General features: G+C 44.8%; 1 protein-coding gene across 1 annotated transcript in view; it reads right to left on the bottom strand.

Annotated features, from left to right (window-relative positions):
• LOC143335425 (dihydropyridine-sensitive L-type skeletal muscle calcium channel subunit alpha-1-like) overlaps nucleotides 1–23,284 on the bottom strand; it is a 236,725-nt gene that overhangs the window by 170,730 nt on the left and 42,711 nt on the right. Inside the window, exons 3-5 of the mRNA XM_076754846.1 lie at nucleotides 13,900–14,039; nucleotides 11,056–11,198; nucleotides 10,442–10,594 (exon numbers count right to left, since the gene is read on the bottom strand). Of these exons, the coding sequence (XP_076610961.1) occupies nucleotides 10,442–10,594; nucleotides 11,056–11,198; nucleotides 13,900–14,039 (436 nt within the window). The remainder of the gene's footprint in view (nucleotides 1–10,441; nucleotides 10,595–11,055; nucleotides 11,199–13,899; nucleotides 14,040–23,284) is intronic.

Below are 23,284 nucleotides of genomic sequence, written 5' to 3'. Positions count from 1 at the left end.
TCATGAAGAAATAACTTTTGAGCTTTATTAGTAGGCCAGGCTGTCTCCTTTGACATCATCCCAAGTGAACTTCATGTTGCTGTCCACTGCATTGATGTGATGCGTGAAGCGGGTGGGGATGCATGTTAAGAGTAAGGTGACATCATAAGATACCACAGTTTCATCCGAGTCCAGTTCTAAATTTTAGAGTTTTTAATGTGGTGTCCAGTGTTGCCGACTGAGCTAGGATGTTTGCCGATGTTGTAGATAAATCAGTTGATGCTGATGATGGTGGATCTTAGTGGGACTTCCTTGTGTATCTTGGGTAGTCCATAAATGCAAGAGTGGCTTCCCCGGGGTATAGACAGTAATATCCTCCTGACTACCAGGAAAAAAAAATATTGTCTAATCACAATGTTTTTTTAAATTCCCAAATCTTTGTAAGGTAATTAGAATACTGAAAACATTTTGTTTTGTTTTGTTTGTTTTTAAAGTTTTGTTTTTTAGGACATTTTTTAAACACTTAAATACCATGCTAAAATACAGTTAAATAATTCAGACAATGTTTTAATGTGTTGTTGACTTATTTAAAACATGCCAACAACATTTCAAGCCAGAATTTGCTTAATAAAAAGTTTTATGCACTTTCTTTTCCTCTTCCCATAAATGCGCTTGCACTGATGGACGCCATTTCCCTTAATGAGAAAGAGAAAGGTACCAAAGCCCAACCCCTTCACATTTGGTATCATTGAAAAGCCCTCTGTAGATAGCAAAAGGAGTTAATTCAGTAGTATGCAGTGGGTGGGAGATATTCAGGTTTACAAATGTCCTCCACAGAGGACAAATTTCAACTACTGGTAGTCAAGAGGATATAGTTGTCGGTCATTAGCTTTGTCCTTTCCAGTAATTGCAAGCAGTTGATCACCTTCTTCTTATAGCTGCTGGTGGGATCTCGCTTCAGTGTCCCATAGGTGGTGGTGTCACTGAGTAGACTGGTCACCTTGGCATGGTAGTCAGCTGTGTTCAGCACCACTGTGCATAATACAGTCCTTTCCTTCAGCCGACATGATGGTGATGTTCCGGTCTCTCTGTTGTGATGTCAGTGCCTTCCTTTCCTGGAAGGAGAGGTTGGAAAGTGGTGCTTTGACATTCGATAGAGTGGCTGACACTTTCAACCTGAGTCGTTCGGCCTCTTCTCCAGGTTAGTTCTGTTGAGTGGAAATTTCTGTCGCACCTGTGATGTTTGAAATTTGCGTGTCTGTCATTCCTTGCCCTTGGTATGCTGTCTGTGCCTTATCCACAAATTTGGAAACTTCCTCTGGGATTTCACTTGGTAGATCTGTAGATGTTGAGCATCTGGTCCATCTCTGCTTTAAGTGTGTCGAAGGTGAAGGGATTGTCCCACTCTTTCGCTGAGCAGTTGATGGTTGAGAAAAGGCAGGTTGTTGCCCCGGCCACCCATCATGTGATTCAATAGGGTCATGTGAGTCCTGGTGTGAATAGCAGTTAAGCTGCGTGCAGAGAGATCTCAGGACTGCATTATAGGTGGCTGATGAGTGAATCAGGATCAGAATCAGAAAAAGCTTTATTGCCAAGTACAATTTTACACAAACAAGGAATTTGTTTTGGTGTTTTAAAAAGTAAAACATATAACAATATAAATACATATATACAGTCTGTTTTTCAGAATAAAAAGGGCAGTACAGCTTGCAGTGATATAGTAAACAAGGAAGTCCAAGCTGAGCGTTAATTTAACGCATAGAGTTATGGCAATGTCAATGTGACAAGTAGAGGCAGAGGTGGAGTGTGAAGAGTGTTGGGGGGGGGTTCCCGTGCCTTGTTGATAAGGCTGACAGCAGATGTGAAAAAACTGCTCTTGTGGCATGAGGTTTTGGTCCTGATGGACAGCAGTCTCCTGCCAGAGGGGAGTGTCTCGAAGAGATTGTGTCCAGGGTGGGAGTGATCAGCCACAATCTTTCCTGCACACCTCAGGGTCCTGGAGGTGTACAGGTCCTGAAGAGATGGGACATTGCAGTCAGCCACCTTCTCTGCAGACCGAATGACACGCTGCAGTCTGCCCTTGTCTTTGGCAATGGCAGCAGCGTACCAGATGTGATGGAGGAGGTGAAGATGGATTCAATGACTGCTGTGTAGAAGTGCACCATCATTGTCTTTAGCAGATTGACTTTCTTCAGCTGCAGTAGGAAGTACATCCTCTGCTGTGCTTTCTTGATGAGGGAGCTGATTTTCAGCTCCCACTTGAGGTCCTGGGAGATGATAGTTCCCAGGAAGTGGAAAGACTCCACAGTGTCAATAGTGGAGTCACAGAGGGTGATGGGGGCAGGTGAGGCTGGGTTCTTCCTGTGGTCCACAACCATCTCCACTGTCTTCAGAGCGTTGAGCTCTATGTTGTTCTAGTTGCACCAGGTCACCAGATGGTCAACCTCCCATCTGTAGGCGGACTCATCACCATCAGATATGAGTTTGATAAGGGTTGTATCATCCGCAAACTTCAGGAGCTTGACAGACTGGTGACTGGAAGTGCAGCTGTTCGTACACAGGGAGAAGAGCAGAGGAGAAAGAACGCAGTCCTGGGGGGATCCGGTGCTGATGGTCTTTGAGTCAAAGATATGTTTCCCCAGCTTCATGCACTGTTACCTGTCAGACAGGAAGTCTGTAATACGTAATAAGTGGTATCTTAGACCACCTCCATAACCACTAGGTTCTGCTTTTTTCTGTCAGTCTTGTACGTCTGACAGTTTCATCTTGGAACTTTAATATTCTCTAAAATACACACACACACAAACATATATACAGTACTGTGCAAAAGTTTAAAGCTGCAGTATTACTTGTATAAAAGTAACTTTTTGTCATATTCGCTAAAACTGTCCCTATGCCCAGACAGCAGTAAAAAAAAAGCCCCATTCATCCCACCTACTGCTCCTACTGTGATTTGCAAGAATCCATCGCGTCCGACACAAAACAACCAATCAGAGCCAGAGGAGCGTCTGAGGGAGTATCTGACATCTGTCAATCACTACTCATACATGCTGCAAACCACCCCCTCCCTCCACTCATGCTGCCGGCTGCCCCTCAGTCAAACAGCTCTGTGAGTGGCATCAGAAGGCTAATGAAAGCTATGGTGGAGTAACAGTCACCCGCAAAGGAGAAACTGCCCATACTGCCGCCTCCAACAACAGCATATAAGGCTAAGACAAAAAATAACCACAAAGCTAATATGATGATTGTTACAGTAACATTCCTTATCCTTAGCTTGTTTCCAATGCTAAGGATAATGTTACTGGTTGTCATGGCAGCTGCGCAGATGCCGCAGGGAGGAGGGGCTTGGAGGCAGGGCATGAGTGCAGCGGTGAGGGAGGGGGAGTGACGTTAACTTGTGTTGATTCAAATTTTCACACTAAGTCTACTCTCTTCTCGATCATACCTACTGCTACAGCTTTAAGGCAGGTGTGAAAAAATGCTATAAACTAAGTATGCTTTCAATAGTGTAAGTGTTAACAATTGATCAATTATCAAAATGCAGTGAATGAACAGAAGAGAAATTTAAATCAAATCTATATTTGGTGTGACCACCCTTTGCCTTCACCACGGCATCATTTCTTCTAGGTACACAGTTTTTGAAAGAATTTGGCTGATAGGTTGTTCCAAGCATCTCGGAGAACTAACCAGAGATCTTCTGTGAATGTAGGATTCTTCAAATCCTTCTGTCTCTTCATGTAATCCCACAGAGACTTGATGATGTTGAGATCAGGGTTCCATGAGGGACCATACCATCATTTCCAGGACTACTTGTTACTTATTTATGCTGAAGATAGTTCTTAATGACATTGGCTGTATGTTTGTAGTTGTTGTCCTACCTCAGAATAAATTTGGGGCCAGTCATACACCTCCCTGATGGTATTGCATGATAGATAAGTATTTGCCTGTATTTCTCAGCATTGAGGACACCATTAATCCTGACCAAATCTCCAATTCCATTTGCAGAAATGCAGTCCCAGACTTGTAAGGAACCTCCACCATGCTTCACTGTTGCCTGCAGACACTCATTATTGTACTGCTCTCCAGCCCTTCAGCAAACAAACTGCCTTCTGTTGCAGTCAGATATTTAAAATTTTGACTCATCAGTCCAGAGCACCTGCTGCCATTTTTCTGCACCCCAGTTCCTGTTTTCGTGCATAGTTGAGTCACTTGGTCTTGTTTCCATGTCAGAGGTACAGCTTTTTGGCTGCATCTCTTCCATGGAGACCACTTCTGGCCAGACTTTTCGGGACAGTAGATGAGGGTTCCTGGGTCCCACTGGTTTCTGCCAGTTATGACCTGATGGCACTGCTGGACATCTTCCAATTTCGAAGGGAAAAAAGCTTGATGTGTTTGTTATCTGCTGCACTAAGTTTCCTTGGCCGACCACTGCGTGTACGATCCTCAATGTTGCCTTTTCTTTTTGCTTCTTCAAAAGAGCTTGAACAGCACATCTTGAAACCCCAGTCTGCTTTGAAATCTTTGTCTGGGAGAGACCCTGGTGGAACTATCTTGTGTCTTGTTGCTGTGCTCAGTCTTGCCGTGGTGCATGACCTGCGACATGGAACCGTCTTCCAAAACCTCACCTTGGTAGCAGAGTTTGGCTGTTCCTCACACAGTTTTAAGCCTCCTACACGGCTGTTTCTGTTTCATTTAATGACTGATCATTAGCACCTGTTTGAGAAGTTGACTACTGGAACACGACAGACATGGAGCAGGACAGAGAACAAAACACTGCTGGAATGCTACTACACCAGCAACCCCAGTGAGAGAGGGTATATGAAGAGGATGTGGGACCTATAGATGATTCAAAACCCCACATCCATGAAGACTGCAAAACAACTTGTGACCCAGTGCTCTAATATCCGTAAGAACAACCTACTGCCGCAATTAGAGATTGATAAGGAACAATGTGCCTCATCCACGGTACAAAGATGCTACGGCAAGGGGGAGCTAAGACGACAGGTCAGTGCAGGGATGACATCTGCATCCCTGAATAACGAGATTGGGTACCAAGCCCCAAGAAGCACAGGCAGCTGACCTGAGAGAACAGATAACAGCATCCTGGGGGAACAGAACTACCTATTTGCCAAGGCTAAGACAATGAATCTCGACTGGAAGATTTGAACATGGCACTGATGACTATATCCACAGAAACCATCACCGAGATCAATCAGCTGATGTATGCAGCATGCTAGCCTACAAGACAGCAGTAGCTGGAAGGAGCAGGGGAACCCTCCATGGAAGAGGAGACATATGAGTAAAATATAAGAGCAAGATCGCGGCAACAAGGAGGGAGGTTAGCTTGCTAACTGAGCTACAGAAAGGTGTAAAGATCAGGAAGGAAGTGGAGATACAACAAGCTGTCCATAGATGAAGCTCTGGAGACTGCCAAGCAGAGGCTCACAGCTCTGGTTACCCACCTTAAGAGATACAGCAGAGAAGCCGAGACCAGGAGAATAAATAGACTGTTCTCCAACAACCCAGCAAAGGTCTATTCTCAATGGCAAGGTAGTAAGAAGACGCAGATAGACCCACCAAAGTATGAAACTGAGCTCTCCTGGAAGAGTATCTTGGAGAAGGAGGACCACAGTAGCCTCCCAGAACAGGAACCAGTAGAAACTACCACTGCAGACATCCAAGACAGAAGCTGTGTCCCAATTCAGGGGCTGCATCCTTCGGAGGATGGATTTGAAGGCTGATTACGTCATAACGCTGCGCGAAGGCTGTCCCAATTCGTCCAAATTCGAAGGATCCCCCAAATGCAGCCGACAAATGCGTCCTCCTTTTCCCTGTATTCGGAGGATGCGTCGCTACTATCCTTCTCGGCCTCCCATATCCCAAGATGCTTTGCGCACTGATAGTTTTTTTTAATAATATTTTTTTAATGGCGACCTGTTGATATGAGGAGCTCAGTTAACAGTTAGCTATATAAACCCTTCACTTACAAGTGTTACAAGCTCGCATGTCAACTAATACCTTATTTTGGGTGAATACTCAATTGTGATTGGCTGCAGGGTGTCTGTTAAAAAGTGTTGTGGGACACATAAAAAAGTTCCGGTCAAATAGCCTGATTGTTCTAAATTTTTGCTCTGGCTCAAACGCTAGTTGGTAACCGTGGCAACAGAAACTCAGAACATACGTTATTTCACAGTTTATTTAACACAACAGCAAGACAGTAGACAACATGAGTGATTTTATAGTTTCCTTTAACCACATTTAATGATCAGAGTGAATGGTGGATAATATTTCTTGCAATAAAAATGATTTAGGAAACTATCTGTGGACTTTGAGTCGTTGAAACAAAACTTGGCATCATCCTCTGGACACACACAAGCGGTAAGAGGTGCGCTTGCCCTCTGAAATGATACTTTGTATCACGTAACATAACGTTAAGCAATCATGTCACTTCCAGGGTTCTAAATTAACTTTTTTGATCACCAGCCAATGTGGCTGGTGACATTCTAAAGTTACCAGCCAATCAGAATTTCCACTAGCCAAATTTTTTCCCGGTGAAAATAAGAGAGATTATGAGTGCCACTGAATGCATTTGATCATTTTATTTACATTGTTGGCATGAAAAATGCACAGAAAGTACAACACATGAAACAAAATATACACAGAAAGTGCAAACATTTAATTTATACAAACAAAAAATGCTGCCAGATTTATTATTTTATAAAAGACATTTTTCCAGTATTTAGTATCATTACATTCCTAATAAAATGTATTTTTCCTTTCAACTTAAAGTGTTTCTGCTTCCCGTCTTTAATAAGAAATATATATAAGTAACAGCCATGACTTAAACACTTGCAAAAAATTGCATTGGTAATAAATTGAATTATGTATGTACAACTAGAAAACACAAATAGTGCAGCAGTCAGTATTGCAGACTCCTTAGGCTCTCCTGATGACTTTGGGCACTCATGGTCCTTTACTGCCTCGACTTCAAAATTATTAGTCCCCACCACAAAATTATTCGTCTTGTTTTTTTCTTTCGTGTACATGCGGCAATCCTTACAAAACATGACGGCATTTTCGTGATCAAACACAAGCCATTCACGACCTGTCAGCCATTTAGCGTTAAACTTTCTTTTCTTCGTTTCGCACGCTTTGTCGACATTCTCATCCCCTGCCTCCTTCCTCTTCTCGCCCCCAGACGTCTGTCCCAACCACGCATTTAGTTTAACTTTACTTTTTACTTTTAGCTAGCTCAGTCTCCTTTCTTACAGTTTATACGCCGCCGTTCATTCTTCCTCTTCTTCTTTGTGTTTGCGTTTCCGTGGTTTCTCGCGCCGGTTGCACTACAAACTGTAGTGTGCCTGCGCACAGCCAATGGGCGTCTTGTACGTCATCACGTAGCATTACGACAGTGTTCATGGGAAATGTAGGACGGACTGTCCGGGGGACAAATGACCAAGAACTGTAGAGCGGCTCTGACTGACATGATTGCCTAATGCATTACCGGCCAAATTGGCTAGTAAGTTTTTATTTACACCCGCCAATATGAATTTTAACCCGCATTTGGCGGGTTGGCGGGTGTTAATTTAGAACCCTGGTCACTTCCCTCCACTGATTAGGCCTAATATAACAGTTGCGCCGACCGAGCTGCAGGTTCTGTGGCCAGAGCCGGTTACCTTGGCAACGCGTCACAACAAGCGATATTAAATAGTCCACTCAGTCGCCTCTTGTTAAAAACTTACGATTTTAACGGTAAAAAAACAACATTAACGTATTAATAATTGATTTAATATTTATTTCTTTCTTAACCATGGTAAAGCAGGATAATGCCCTTCGAGGTGTCCATTATCAGAAATGAATGGACGACACGGAGGCGTGAACCGTCCGACGCGAAGATATTCACATCAGGTGCATTTGTAAGTTGTATAATAGGCTACATTTCGCGCCTCTTACAAGCGATAGGAGCTGTACGTTTGTCCCGGGTTAGGAGGGAAGAAGTTATGACGTCGTAACGCAATCAGGAAATCCTCCGAAGGCTAGACCGTTCCATTTAGCGATAGTTGATGCGGCCGACGGAGGATCCTCCGAAGGACCCAGCCTCCGGAGACCGTGTAGGCTGGGTCCTCCGAAGGATGCAGCCCCTGAACTGGGACACAGCTATTGTGTCAAAAATGAAGAGCTGGACAGCACCTGGGCCCGATATGATCCACGCCTGCTGGCTCAAAAAGCTAACCGCACTCCATGAACGACTGGCAGCACAGATGAATCAGCTGATAAGATCAGGAACACACCCAGAGTGGCTGACCCAAAGCCGTACAGTCCTGATCATGAAGGACCCAAGAAGGGCCCAGTACCATCCAACAGCCGGCCTATAGCCTGCCTGAGTACAACATGGAAGCTCCTGTCAGGCATCATAGTGGCTAAGATGAGCAGGCACATGGATCAGTACATGAGTAGAGCACAGAAAGGAATTGGCAACAACACCAGAGGAGCCAAACACCAACTACTGGTTCACAGGACAGTCACCCAGGACTGTAAGACCAGAAGTACCAACCTCTGCACAGCCTGGATTGACTACAAGAAGGCCTATGACTCGATGCCACACACATGGATACTGGAGTGCCTAGACCTGTATAAGATCAACAGGACACTTAAAGCCTTCATCAAGAACTTGATGGGGTTACAGAAGACAATTCTGGGAGCCAACTCACAGCCAACCCTCAGAAGTGAGCAACAAATGTGGTATATACCAAGGAGATGCACTGTCCCCCCTGCTGTTCTGCATAGGCCTAAACCTCCTCATCCAGATCATCACCAAGAGTGGCTTTGGATACTGATTCCGAAGTGGGACTACAATCAGCCACCTCCTCTACATGGATAACATCAAGCTGTATGCCAAGAGTGAGCATAACATTGACTCCCTCACTCACCTCACCAGGCAACACAACAGCCACAGCCAAATACCTTCAGAGGCCTGAAGAGTCAGCTGAATGGCAAGAACAAGATCCAGGCAATAAACACCTATACCCTGCCAGTAATCAGATATCCTGCTGGTATAATATCCTGGCCACTGGAAGAAATGGAAGCCACTGATATCAATACAAGGAAGCTCCTTACGATGCATAGAGGGTTTCACCCGAAGTCCAGGGTCCTGAGGCTATACACTAAGCAGAAGACAGGAGGCTGCGGACTAGTGAGAGTCAGAGCCACTATCCAGGAGAAAACAGCAAGCCTATGGGAGTACATCAGGAAGATGAACCCCAATGATGACCTGCTGAATGAATGCCTCAGGCAGCAGAAGCCCAGTAAGGAGGAGCCAGAAGGGTTGGCATGGACAGACAAGCCCCTGCATGGCATGTACCATCGACAGCTTGAGGAAATGGCTGACATAGCGAAAACATACCAGTGGCTGGAAAAGGCTGGATTGAAAGACAGCACAGAGGCACTGATCATGGCTGCACAAGAGCAAGCCTTGAACACAAGGTCAGTAGAGGCCGGGATCTTCCACAGCAGACAAGACCCCAGGTGCAGGCTGTGCAAAGATGCCCCTGAGACAATCCAGCACATAACAGTGGGGTGTAAGATGCTGGCAGGAACGGCATACATGGAGCGTCATAACCAGGTGGCTGGCATCGTACACAGGAACATCTGTACCGAGTATGGGCTGGAGGTTCCAGGATCAAGGTGGAAGACACCTCCAAAGGTGATCCAGAACGACCAAGCCAAGAGCGCACTCCTGGGAACAGCCAAGATCCTTCGCAGAAACCTCAAGCTCCCAGGCCTCTGGTAGAGGACCTGAGCTTGAAGGTGGCACAATACCGCCCCAGATGGGGCAAGAAGGGGATTTAATTTTACACTATATTGTAGCCTATATACTCTACATAGTAGTGACACCTTCATGGTCAAAGTGACAAGTAATAAGAGCGCAAGGATCATAGAGACACACTGCTGCATGTAGTATTGCTATAGTATTCCTATGATATTTCTGTGATCATTCAGTAGAATATGTACTTCTGAAAATACACCTCCAGACCAAGTAACATTTTTTTTTTTTAGAGGAGACATGACAGCACATATGTTTTTACAGTAGGGTTAGTTTACTTTAACTTGGGTTCGGATTTAGGCCTCATCTACCCAAATCACCTATGTGTGGCACCTTGTCATTGTGTTTTCTTTCTTTCTTTCTTTTTTTAACTCTAATTGCTAGTCCATCAGCAAAGCTAGATGAGGTGAAGATTAATATTACACTGAGCAGTACATATAATTAAATCTATTATGTCAGTGCAGTGTTTTGCACTTGTGGTCTAGTAAAAGCCTACTACTGCTATCACATAAGAATTTGATGGGGACGAATGAAAAATGGCAATCTAAATAAGATTAGTATTGGCCCCAATCCACCAATCAGATTGGTGCATCCCTTGCATTCCTGCCATACATAACGCAGATGGGCTTCATACTGTACTTGTGCCTCTGTAGTAGCAGGTCTTTTGCATTTTGCATTTGAAGAGCTCCAGTCCCATAATGGAGTAAATGGTGACCATGAAAAGGACCAGTAGGGTGATATGAAAAAGTGGCAGCATGGACTTCAGGATGGAATTCATCACCACTTGCAGGCCTATGGGGGAAAACAGGATGCACATTGAAATAAACCAAATTTGTCTTCCTAAGAAAATCAGAATTGTGATGCACCACGGTGTGTTTTCTCTTCAAGAAAGTAATCATTCCTCAAAGGTTGAAAACTGTTAGTAAAATACGCTAATGAAATTAATTAATGACATAAGATAAGCCAATGTAGCACTCAGAGGACTGCCAGAAGCTGTAGAACACACTAGGCTTTTCCCTGCAATCTCAGTTCATCTACACATGCTCCTAATGCTGTATCTACTACCACAGGTGCAGAAAATGTCCACAGTCATCTACCACAGGATAAAAAACATGGATCTCCTCCCCAGTCTTTACCAGATTGCTGGCCCGGTATCAAGTCAAGTAACAAGACACTTTCACGAGTTCAGACATTAACATATACAATGTAATTTTACAAAATTTCCAATTCAACAGTATAGACCAGTTACTTACTTGGGACTCCAGAGACTAGCCTGAGTGGCCGGAGGACTCTGAATGCCCGCAGAGCTTTCATGTCAAAGCCACCACCTTTTTCTCCCACTGGAGCCTCCACTCCACTGATGTGGTTAATGGCATCCACAGCCACAGTGAACAGGCTGAAGATATAGAAACAGAACACAAGATATTTTCTCTGGTATTGAGGTATCAGATGGTTGCCAACATTCCCAGAACATACTGTAAAAAGTGGTAAGAATACTTCCTGACTATGCTCATTGGCCAGTGCCATAACACTTCTGCTTCTCCTTGGTAAATCTCAGTTCCCTCATTTGCATCCATGTTTTCTTCACTTACATCATTTTCAGGAATCTTTGTCCTATACCTACTGAAGATGTAACTGAGAGATGCGAGTAGAGAGGATGACATGTTCTTTCCTCTCTCAAGTCCATTCACTTAAAAAATCAAAAAAAAGTGTTGTGTCAGTCTGGTAAAACACTTGCATAATGGCTGGTCTCATGCATCCTTGCTCATGTCTTGTCAGAGAGGCACCCTCCCTCCCTCCCTCAAGCAGAAATAAGGGAACTGGAGCAACCTTCAACATGATAGACCAGATGAATTTCTGTGGCACAATCAAATAAGGGAATTGGGAGGTACTCCTTTTCTACAGATCGGTCCTTTGGTTCCACTACTTGTTCATTTATTTATTGAATTTAACGTTTTAACACTGCAGCCTGCCTAACTCCAGGTAAGAATTGTATTGCTTAAGTAACATTTTATGTGGTGCCTGTGTTAGAGGCAATTGACACATCAGAGTGTAAATGTTTTTTAAGCCATTTCTTGATAGTCATGGAAATACTTGTGCCCAGCAGCCATGAGCAATGGCAACTGTTGGCACAGTGTGAGTGCTTTTCCACTGAACAAAAAACTGATCTGCTGACCAAATAGTGCCAAATGTTCTCACTGGCCTGGTAACAAGTGTCAACTGTTGTTATTGTAGAATAGTATGGGTAACAAAAACTCTGCTAACTTTTTGATGAACGTATTACAGTGTGGGAAATATTTTACTCATATTTTAATCATATATGCATGATCAAGACCCACAGTACTACACACTCTGAGCATGCTTTAGAAGACAATGGTGTTGGTAACTGAGTGGTGCTGGAATGTTTTTGATGTCCACTCCCATGAAAATATCAGTTGTTGAGCAGTGTCAGCATCAAAAAGTAGAGAGAGATTAAATAATGGTGTCTTGACAAGCTGAGCCAGGCCAAGGATGAATAGTGATGGGAGCTGTGCTGTGTTTGAGCTCAACGCTAGGACTTAGATGTAGTATGTGATTTTTGTTTCTAATTCAGTTGTTCCCTGGGACCATCTTGGTTTTACTGTGCCTGCTTTAAGGCATTAACACCTATTTTACATTGAACACTGAAGACTTTGAGTGCTAATTCCCCTGGTAAAGATTTCTATTCCACACTGAATTGGCCAGCCAGCCAGGAGGAACTCGAAGGGCCTGACACTTGGAGCTGCTGCTATTCAGATCAATGGCAGCAGCAAAAACAAGGTAAGCAGAGCCTTTTTCCAAAAAATATGTAAATACTTATTGCGCAGTGTGTATCTGCCCGAGCTGAGACAGTACCAAAGGTAAGGTAAGGGAAGATCTGAGCAGACAGGCAAAATATAAGTAAAACGATTACTGTAGATACCGTTATTCGATGAGAATAGGTCTGCACGGGTAGTTAGTCAAGAAGGGTTTGCTACGGGGCCTATAGGACAGTCACCCATCATGGGTTTGCTAAGGGTTCTATGGGATGACAACTGAAAGTATGGCTCTGGGGCCTGCATGATGGCAACCATTGGCCAGATAAAGTGAATGTGCCAACAAATCAAAAGTGTAAAATGAGAAGTGAGACCTATGTGTTGAGTAAAACAGAAAAAACAGAAAAAAAGGAAATAAGAACACATTGGATTTTGAGACTTAAAATACAATTCAGCAAAACAGTAGATGTTTCGGGTAAAACAAGGGCATCTGGGAATCACATGGCAGTGAAGCCACATGAAGTTTTTGAATTTTTACGTCACTGATCTGATGTTTTTGATACTGTGAGTGCATTAGAATGTGTTTAATGTCTATTCCCATGAAGATATCAGTCACTGAGGAGTGTAAGCACAAGTAATTAACAATGGCCTCCCACTGGCTTGTCGATGGAAAACTTTGATGAGAAGCAGCAACAGGAAATGTTGAGTTTACGTCATCAGTGACCCACAGAATCAACCCGTTTTCACTCACTCTGGAGGAAGATGGGATGGTTGATGGGACAAACACAGGGCTTTCACTTAGAAGACCAGCTTTGCATCCCATGTGAAACCAAATGTAGAGGTTTATTGTTTTTTAAGTGATGTACATAAGTTAATGTACATAAGTAATTTATATGACTGTCATACTTAAACCATGACCTTTTCCTAAACCTAACCAGGTAATTTTGTTGCCTCAACCTAACCAAATTTCTGTGCCTCAACCTGACCAAGTAGGTTTTGTTGCTTAAACCTCACCAAGTAGTGCAAGCAACTGCTATTACTATCAGTCATACTTCCATTATTATTAGATCCATTGTGTTGTATTATGGACATATACGGTTACTGTTACTAATATGTCCATATATCACATACATAAATATATCAAATATGTATATACCACATATAGTTAAAAGTCTATTAAGCTCTTACTGTTACTGTGATTGCATTCCTGTCCACCCCGACCCCAACCTCTCTCTTTCACTCTCTCTCTATTATCATTCTAATCTGCCATTCACAACAGTGAATGGCAAAGTAGGTGGGATCAACACAAACTTATCAACTTACCCAACAGATACACAAACAAAGTCCAAAATGTTCCAGCAATTTCTTAAGTAAGCATCGGCATGAAAAAGAAATCCATAGGCAACAATCTTCAGGAAACACTCAACAGAGAAGATGATAAGGAAGATGTACTCCAAGCTTTCCTGTAAAATTAAAAAAAAAATAAATATATATATATATATATGAAATCAAATGAATTATACATGAGTGTATTGGGTATATATAATTTAACTACATTATTTCATTTTTATGGACGTGATATGGGTATGTTCGACTAATGATAGAATGATGAGAAGAATACAATACAACAATACAACAAACATCATAACTGAGGGGCACTCCCATAGCTCAGTTGGTAGGGTGTGCACCTCATGCACTGAGGCTGTCAATCCTCTGCAGTGTATCATTGCCTCTCTTTGCCCTCTTTCCTGTCATGTCTTCAGCTATCGCTGTCACAATAAAGGCGAAAAGCCCAAAAAACTAATCTTTAAAAACAAATAAATGCATAATCGAGTTGTTTATTGAGTTAAGTTACTTATTAAGTAACTCATTTGTTTCATTTAGCCTAGAAAATGCCTGCCTATGTTAAATAGAAAACGCTAATGTTCATGAACAAAAAGGAGTCGCACACACTGTCTTCACCAAAATTAAACCACTGCTTTTATTTAGGCTTCAAAGGGTTTTTGTAGAAATGTAAAAACAAGGGAAAAAAAAACAAAAAACAAACAAAAAAAACATTTCATTTACTTGAGTTAACTACACTGCAGGACTCTTTCCTGGAGCACGATGACATCCTCAACTATGATCCCTACATCTTCTGGTGGACCGTGTTTGATGATGTAGATCCTGATAACAGTCTTTTCCATATCGCTCCATGCATCAGAGTTTACATCCTAAAAGACAGAAAAAGGAAAGACATTTCACTGAAATGTACATGCACAGAGCACTATTCTCTTGTTTATTCAAAGTTTAATTTTGAACTTGTCGCATGTCCAAATTGCACCAAATCCAACACTGCATGTCCCACTAACACCGTTAAAAGAATAATTGGGACATCTTACCAGATATTCTTTTATGAATTTCTCTGGGTCTTCATTGAGATAAACAGCAAGTGCTTTGAGGTTGCAAGCTCTCCTTTCGGTGATTCTGCAAACCAGAAGAGGAAAGATGACTGAACAACACTTCACTGACATGTAAGTTATACAGAAACATTCCACAAAAACAATTAACTCATCAATGTCCACAGTAGAATTTTATTATTTATTTTACAGTACATGCTGAGTCAGGCACAAATCCATTGAAATGTATCCAAGTATGAGGCCACAGCACAACTTTTTCTTATATATTTCTTATATTTTTAGTCATTAGTCAAGAACTAGAGTAAATATAGATTCCCATGGTCATATAACCAAAAAAGATTTTTAATTTATGGGCCAGACAGACTCAAGCAAAAACACAGCAGGTTACTGATGAAGATTTCTCCCATTAAAACAGAACTTAGCTTGCTAACGTTGTGGTAATTGTAACACAGGGCTCTCAAGTGTGACGCATTGGGCGTAAGACACACGCATTTCAACCCATTCACATGCTCACATGCCACGCCTTGTATTCTCACACAAAGAAATTACCAGAGGAATTAGTGATGTGTTGGTCACTAACAAAACGGCTCTTCGAGCCAGCTCTTTGGAGTAAACGATCGGCACTGTCTCCTGCCGCCACCCCCCCCCCCCCCCACAAGACTTCACAGAAGTCAAAAGTTAGCTGAGACATTCGAGTGTTAACATTATTACAAAAATCCAAAACCAGCAAATACCAATGTTTATATTATATATTGTTTATATAAAATACATGTACATTACACCACCAGAAAAAAGTTTTCTTACCGGTATTTCGAAGGATGATAATGGATTCCAAGCAAGCATGGATTCCTGACTCAATCAGTCAGCACGACATTCATTCAAAATGCACTTGCTGGCTGGGCGCCAGGTGAGTTGAATTTGGTGGTTGAACAGTGGTGTGCTGCGTGAATATACGGCAGCCATAGAGGGACAATCTACCTCACTTTTGGAACGACTTGTGTTTTACTGAAAAAGGGTTGCATTGACTCAACAAAGAGCCATTGTGTAAACCTGACAAGACACATTTTTTCATTGAAACAGCAGAAGTGACTCAATTAGACTTTGAAATATACATTTGTTGAGTAAAATCAATAAAAGAGGATTTATTAAAACCAACAACACTGAGATTTTTTGAGTGCGCGCACACACACACACACACACACACACACACACACACAACAATGATTTTGTTTGTATTAAAACACTTTTACTAGTATTACAATGGGCCTAGTTTTTGGTTTTAATTAAACAATCTGATATATTTATAAAAACACAATATAAATTTTCATTTTTTACATCAAAATGAGGCTGTAGTAGTCAAATTATCTCCCTTCTTCACATTAGTACACACAGCCAGAAGTTAAGATCATTGTTTGTATCCTTTAGGTCTAACAAATCAACTGAGTGCATTTCCTTCCTTGTTACTGACAGCAGCCCTCATTGCCTTTATTTGTGCATTGTTATGTTTCTTGGCACCTTACTAATACCACTTGCATGCATATGCATGTGTTGTCAGGTTTAGGGGATTTAATTTATTTAATTACACATGTCCTCCAACATGCCACTGGTGCCTGCTGCTCGGGGAAAGGGGCCTTTCTGTGAGGAGTTTGCATGTTCTCCCCGTGTTCACCTGGGGTATCCTCCATAAAATCCCCCCACTAAAAACATGCAAGAAGATCACCACCTGACCAATGGTGACAAAAGGAACTGGGTCCCCAGGCGCCGCTGCCAGCTTCCAGCCCACCGCTCCTGGTCTGCCACAGAGGAAGGACTTAAGCTTGGTTTAGGCTTCGGCGTCGCGGCGACGCCGTACCTACGGCGTACACCCTACGCCGTCACTGAGCATTCGTAGTTCTGCGTCGACGGAACGCGTTGCTCCGCAATTCACCGCCAAGCCGCTAGGGGGGTGCGGCTGTGTCTTTGTATGGTTTCGGGGGCTCTTGCTGCCGCGAAGAGGAGTTGTAGAGGTGGTCGTACTTGCGTACCTCCTCGATAATTCTTTCTTCGGCTTGGTCCAGTTTTTCTTGTAGCTCTCACCACAGAAACTTTGAAAATGGCGGTGTTGTTGTGCTGCGACCATAGGGCTGCGACTGAACCGAAAATTACGTTCTGAACGGACCAATCACAGTCCTCGACGTTCACGTCACTACGCGTCGACGCGACGCGTAGTCAGGATTTTTTGGAGGTGCGCGTCAGGCTACGGCGTAGGGTCCGCGTAGGGGTCTGCGTCGACGGCGTAGGTACGGCGTCGCCGCGACGCAGAAGCCTAAACCAAGCTTTACCATCCATCCATCCATTCCATCCATCCATCCATTCCCACCCGCTTATCCGGGGCCGGGTCGCGGGGGCAGCAGTCTGAGCAGGGACGCCCAAACTTCCCTCTCCCCGGACACTTCCTCCAGCTCCTCCGGGGGGACTCCCGGAGCACCTCCCACAGAATGACGCGAGGGACACGGTCGAATGCCTTCTCCAAGTCCACAAAACACATGTGGACTGGTTGGGCAAACTCCCATGAACCCTCAAGCACCCTGCGGAGGGTATAGAGCTGGTCCAGTGTTCCACGGCCGGGACGAAAACCGCATTGTTCCTCCTGAATCCGAGGTTCGACTATCGGCCGGATTCTCCTCTCCAGTACCCTGGAATAGACTTTCCCAGGGAGGCTGAGGAGTGTGATCCCCCGATAGTTGGAGCACACCCTCCGGTCCCCCTTTTTAAACAGAGGGACCACCACCCCGGTCTGCCAGTCCAAGGGCACCGTCCCCGACTGCCATGCGATGTTGCAGAGGCGTGTCAACCAGGACAGCCCTGCAACATCCAGTGACTTGAGGTACTCAGGGCGGATCTCGTCCACCCCCGGAGCTTTGCCACCGAGGAGCTTGCAGACTACCTCAGTGACTTCAGCCTGGGTGATGGACGAATCGACCTCCAAGTCCCCAGTCTCTGCTTCCTCTGCAGAAGACATGACAGTGGGATTGAGGAGATCCTCGAAGTATTCCTTCCACCGCCCGACAATATCCCCAGTCGAGGTCAGCAGCTCCCCACCTCCACTGTAAACAGTATTAATGGAGAGCTGCTTCCCCCTCCTGAGGCGCCGGACGGTTTGCCAGAATTTCTTCGAGGCCGACCGGTAGTCCTCCTCCATGGCCTCCCCGAACTCCTCCCAGACCCGAGTTTTTGCTTCTACAACCGCCCGAGCTGCTGCCCGCTTAGCCTGCCGGTACCCGTCAGCTGCCTCAGGAGTCCTATGAGCCAACCAAGCCCGATAGGACTCCTTCTTCAGCTTGACGGCATCCCTTACTTCCGGTGTCCACCACCGGGTTCGGGGATTGCCGCCACGACAGGCACCGGCGACTTTACGGCCACAGCTATGGACGGCTGCATCAACAATGGAAGTGGAGAACATGGTCCATTCAGACTCAATGTCTCCAACCTCCCTCGGAATCTGGTCGAAGCTCTCCCGGAGGTGGGAGTTGAAGACCTCCCTGACAGCGGGTTCCGCCAGACGTTCCCAACAGACCCTCACAGTACGTTTGGGTCTGCCAAGTCTGTCCCGCTTCCTCCCCTGCCAGCGGATCCAACTCACCACCAGGTGGTGATCAGTTGACAGCTCAGCCCCTCTCTTCACCCGAGTGTCCAAGACATACCGCCGAAGGTCAGATGATACGACTACAAAGTCGATCATTGACCTCCGACCTAGGGTGTCCTGGTGCCACGTGCACTGATGGACACCCTTATGCTTGAACATGGTGTTCGTTATTGACAAACTATGACTAGCACAGAAGTCTAACAACAGAACACCACTCGGGTTCAGATCGGGGAGGCCGTTCCTCCCAATCACGCCCCTCCAGGTATCACTGTCGCTACCCACGTGGGCATTGAAGTCCCCCAGCAGAACGATGGAGTCCCCGGTTGGAGCACTTTCCAGTACCCCTCCCAAGGACTCCAAGAAGGCCGGGTACTCTGCACTGCTGTTTGGCCCATAGGCCGAAACAACAGTGAGAGACCTATCCCCAACCCGAAGGTGCAGGGAAGCGACCCTCTCGCTCAGCAGGGAGAACTCCAACACATGACGGCTGAGCTGGGGGGCTATAAGCAAGTCCACACCAGCTCGCCGCCTCTCACCGCGGGCAACTCCAGAGTAGAAGAGAGTCCAGCCTCTCTCAAGGAGTTGGGTTCCAGAGCCCGAACTGTGCGTGGAGGTGAGTCCGACTATCTCTAGTCGGTACCGCTCAACCTCCTGCACTAGCTCCGGCTCCTTCCCCCCCAGCGAGGTGACATTCCATGTCCCCATAGCCAGAGTCGTTGTCCAGGGTTTGGGTCGTCGGGGCCCCCGCCCACGACTGCCACCCAAAACACAAAGCACCGGCCCCTTCTGGTCCTTCCTGCGGGTGGTGGGCCTACGGGAAGGCGGGCCCACGTCGCTCCTTCGGGCTGAGCCCGGCCGGGTCCCGTGGGCAAAGACCCGGCCACCAGGCGCTCGCCTGCGAGCCCCAACCCCTGGCCTGGCTCCAGGGTGGGGCCCCGGTGACGCCAATCCGGGCAACGTGAACATCCTTGTTTTACTACTGTCCATAGGGGCTTTTTGAACCGCTCTTAGTCTGACCCGTCACCTAGAACCTGTTTGCCTTGGGAGACCCTACCAGGGGCATTAAGCCCCGGACAACATAGCCTCTAGGAAGGACTTACCAGGATGGGTTAAATGCTCAGAAAGAATTTCACTGAAGCATGGCATGTGCATGCAGAAGTATCCTTTGGCAAGATACTGAACCCCAAAACCACTCCCGATGCTGTGCCATCGGTGTGTGAATGGATAATGCTCATAATGAGTGGGTGGCTTAGTTACTGTATGAATGAGTGCAGGAACAGGTGAACGCAGACTTGAGTTGTAAAAGTGCTTTGAGTGGTCTTCAGACTAGAAAAGTGTTATACAAATACAGTCCATTTACATCCAGTATATTCCATTTCACATTACATGTAGCTTTTCATGCAATATTGGTGTATTGAACCAAGATGGCAGCGCGTGCAGGCGCAGCGGCTCGTGGCTCCCGTGTTTACGTTTTTGTTTGTTTGTTTTTACTCATTTCTACATTCACCACTCTTCTGGAAGCTCTCACACAGTACAGCAGGTCCGAACTGTGGAACTTTGGGGTACACTTCGGACTCCACACACCCCCTAAACTGGACTTTATTCCACCGGAGCTGCTACGGACTCCAGAGCCCACCAGCATCCCCCCACTGCTGCCTAGGAGACGGAGGAGGCACCGTAAACAAAAGAGGGGCAAGAGAGCCGGCTTGTGTGCTAGGCTACAAGCTAACCCTCACAGACCGGCGCTCCCCAGTCTCTTCCTCACTACCGCCAGGTCTCTTGCCAACAAAATCGACGAGGTCCGTCTAAGGACTGTCTCTCGCCGGATGGACAGCTGTGTGACCGTTGTCACAGAGACCTGGCTGGACGATAACATCCCGGACGCAGCGGTGGAGCTAGCAGTGCGCTCTCTGTATCAGGCGGACAGGTCTGCAGCTTCGGGTAAGAGCAGAGGCGGAGGTGTGGCGCTGTACGTACACAATGCCTGGTGTACAGCTACACACACCGTCGGCACATTCTGCTCTCCTGATTTGGAATACCTGGCGGTGAAATGCCGACCGTTCAAGCTGGTTAGAGAACTCTCGTCCATTGTTATTGTGGCCGCCTACATCCCACCGCGGGCTAATGCTAAGCTAGCATTAGAGGAGCTGTACTGCCTAATCAGCGGGCAGATGAACGACAACCCTGAAGCGGCTGTGATTGTGGCGGGAGACTTTAATCATGTCAAACTGAAGGCAGTGTTTCCCAAATTTCACAAGTACATAGACTTTCCTACCAGAGACAATAACATTTTGGATCAGGTCTACTGCAACATCCTTGCTGCTTACAAGGCTGCAGCAGTTCCACACCTGGGCATGTCAGACCACATCTCAGTGGAACTGATACCTGCATACAAGCCTCTGGCCTGCAGAACAAAGCCAACCACCAGGACAACACAGGTATGGACTGTGGAGGCCTCCTCTGCACTTCAGGACTGCTTTGAGCACACAGACTGGAGTGTGTTCAGTGAAGGGGCAGACCTGGAGGAGTATACGTCATCTGTATTGTCCTACGTTCAGTTCTGCACTGATGCTGTCCTCCCTGTTAAGACCATCACAGTGTTTCCCAACCAGAAACCATGGCTGGACGGCACAGTACGTTCCCTGCTGAAAGCCCGGGACACCACCTACAGATCTGCACTGTAAAAAAAAAAAAATGTAAATTTACAGGAAATATTCTGTATTTTTTTTTTTTTACAGATTTTTCCCGTTTTCCAATAAAACAATGAAATGCCAGTAGATTTACAGATATTTTCTGTAATTTTAGGTTTTATGTTTAAAATTACAGTTAATTAACCATAATGTAAGATTACATTAATATCATGTTTTTTAATGGCAATTTATTGTATTTGTACATCTTTAACTCTAATTTTACATACAATTTTCTGTATGTTTTTACAGGTTTACCACCTTTTTCCATAAGACAATGTAATAACTGTAAATTAACAGATACTAGCCGTAATTTAAATATTTACCTTTAGAATAACATGTAATTACTAATAATATATTATTACAGTATTACTATGTTTTTTAAAGGTAATTTAACATATTTCTTTCATATTCAAATGTAATTTTACACAAAATGCAATGTAATTTTACAGACCTCTCCTGATAATGATAATGAAGAAATGTACCAAAAATTACATGCAGTGTGTTATTCATGTACAGATATTAGTGCTCATTTCCAGGTTGTGGTAGGTGACTAGTGCAGCCGCTTTGGTTGTTTGATAATTTGATGAAGTGCACATTAGGAACTGACCAAACTCTGTGTATCCAAAAACCCTTAACTTCGACTAAATTATGTAACATCAGTGGGGTTATTCTTGTAAATTAGTCATGGAAATTAGTCAGCTTTTGCTCAGAATTGTTTTCATGCAAATTTAAAACTCTTGTGTGAAATATTGCAATACACACACACACACACACACACACACACACACACACACTATATCTATCTATCTATCTATCTATAATTTATTTATTTAATTGTTTTCATTAGAAAGGCTCTTCATTCACCTCGTGCAATCAGACTAGGCAGATTCAAATTTCAAAGTTGGCGCCTATTTCCAGTTTGCTTCGTCCCGCCCATAACGACCAATCAGGTTCGTAGTGGGCATGTAATGAGTGATGCACGTGAAAGATGTGCCCTCATGGGTGCGTGATCTTGAAGGAGGATGTATGAAAGAAAGCCACAACGGACATGTCAACCAAACGCCGTATGAGGTAAGTGTCCCAGATAACGCAGGTGAACGATATTTTAATTCATTTTCATACCTCGAGTGGACGGCCTAGAAGCTAACGATAGCGTCCCTCTGATAAATTGCTACCATCACGTAAGCTATTATTAGCAGATAGCTATCGTTTTGTATGGTTTTGTGACTGCCCGGTCATTTATTTTACAGCTAAAGTATTAATTGTTAACGCGCGCTTTCGGGCAAAGCCTTTTCTAACATGGCCAGAGGTTAGTCGTAATTGTGTTGCTCTCTGCTGATGTATATTCATAAAAGTTGTTATTTGTGATTTGAATGCGGTCCACCTGCGTATGGGATACTGCTGTATCCTCTTGTATCGGACTTTCGGCGCGAAGGTAATTGTTTTCTCTGCTGTCTGTGTTTTCATTGTTTTGAGTTGGAAATATCCTGTTCAAATGTTCAGAAGCACCTGTAAGGCCATCGTAATAATGTTGTGTGTATGGAGCGGCGTTTTTAGTCATTTTCATGCATAAATCTAATACTTTGAAAAGAAATGCGTCAAGACTTGTAGAGGCGCAGGGTTGTGGTGTAGCATGTTATGCTAGCGTGTATTGTTGGCACTGGTTGCTAGTATAGTGCATTTACACATGTTATCCATGTCACACAGGAGCTGAAAGCAGTCAGGCTACAGAGACTGAGACATGCAGGGATGGACTGGCCATCGTGCATACCGGCATTTGCCCGGTGGGCCGATGGGCCGATGGGCCAACAGCCCGACATAGGCTGTCGCCTCATGGTAAACAAAACTGGTAATGGGTCCACAGTCATGATTGATTCTTTGCTGGACCAATTAGCCTACAGCCTAGGGTTGATGCCCCCCCCCCCCCTCTCAAACCGCGGCTGTCAATCAATGATCATACAGTGAGAGAGAGCGAGGCGAATGAACATGGAGAG

Source organism: Chaetodon auriga, chromosome 2 (assembly GCF_051107435.1).
Source record: "Chaetodon auriga isolate fChaAug3 chromosome 2, fChaAug3.hap1, whole genome shotgun sequence".
Lineage (NCBI taxonomy): Eukaryota > Metazoa > Chordata > Actinopteri > Chaetodontiformes > Chaetodontidae > Chaetodon > Chaetodon auriga.
This window is presented reverse-complemented; position numbering and strand designations above follow the sequence as displayed.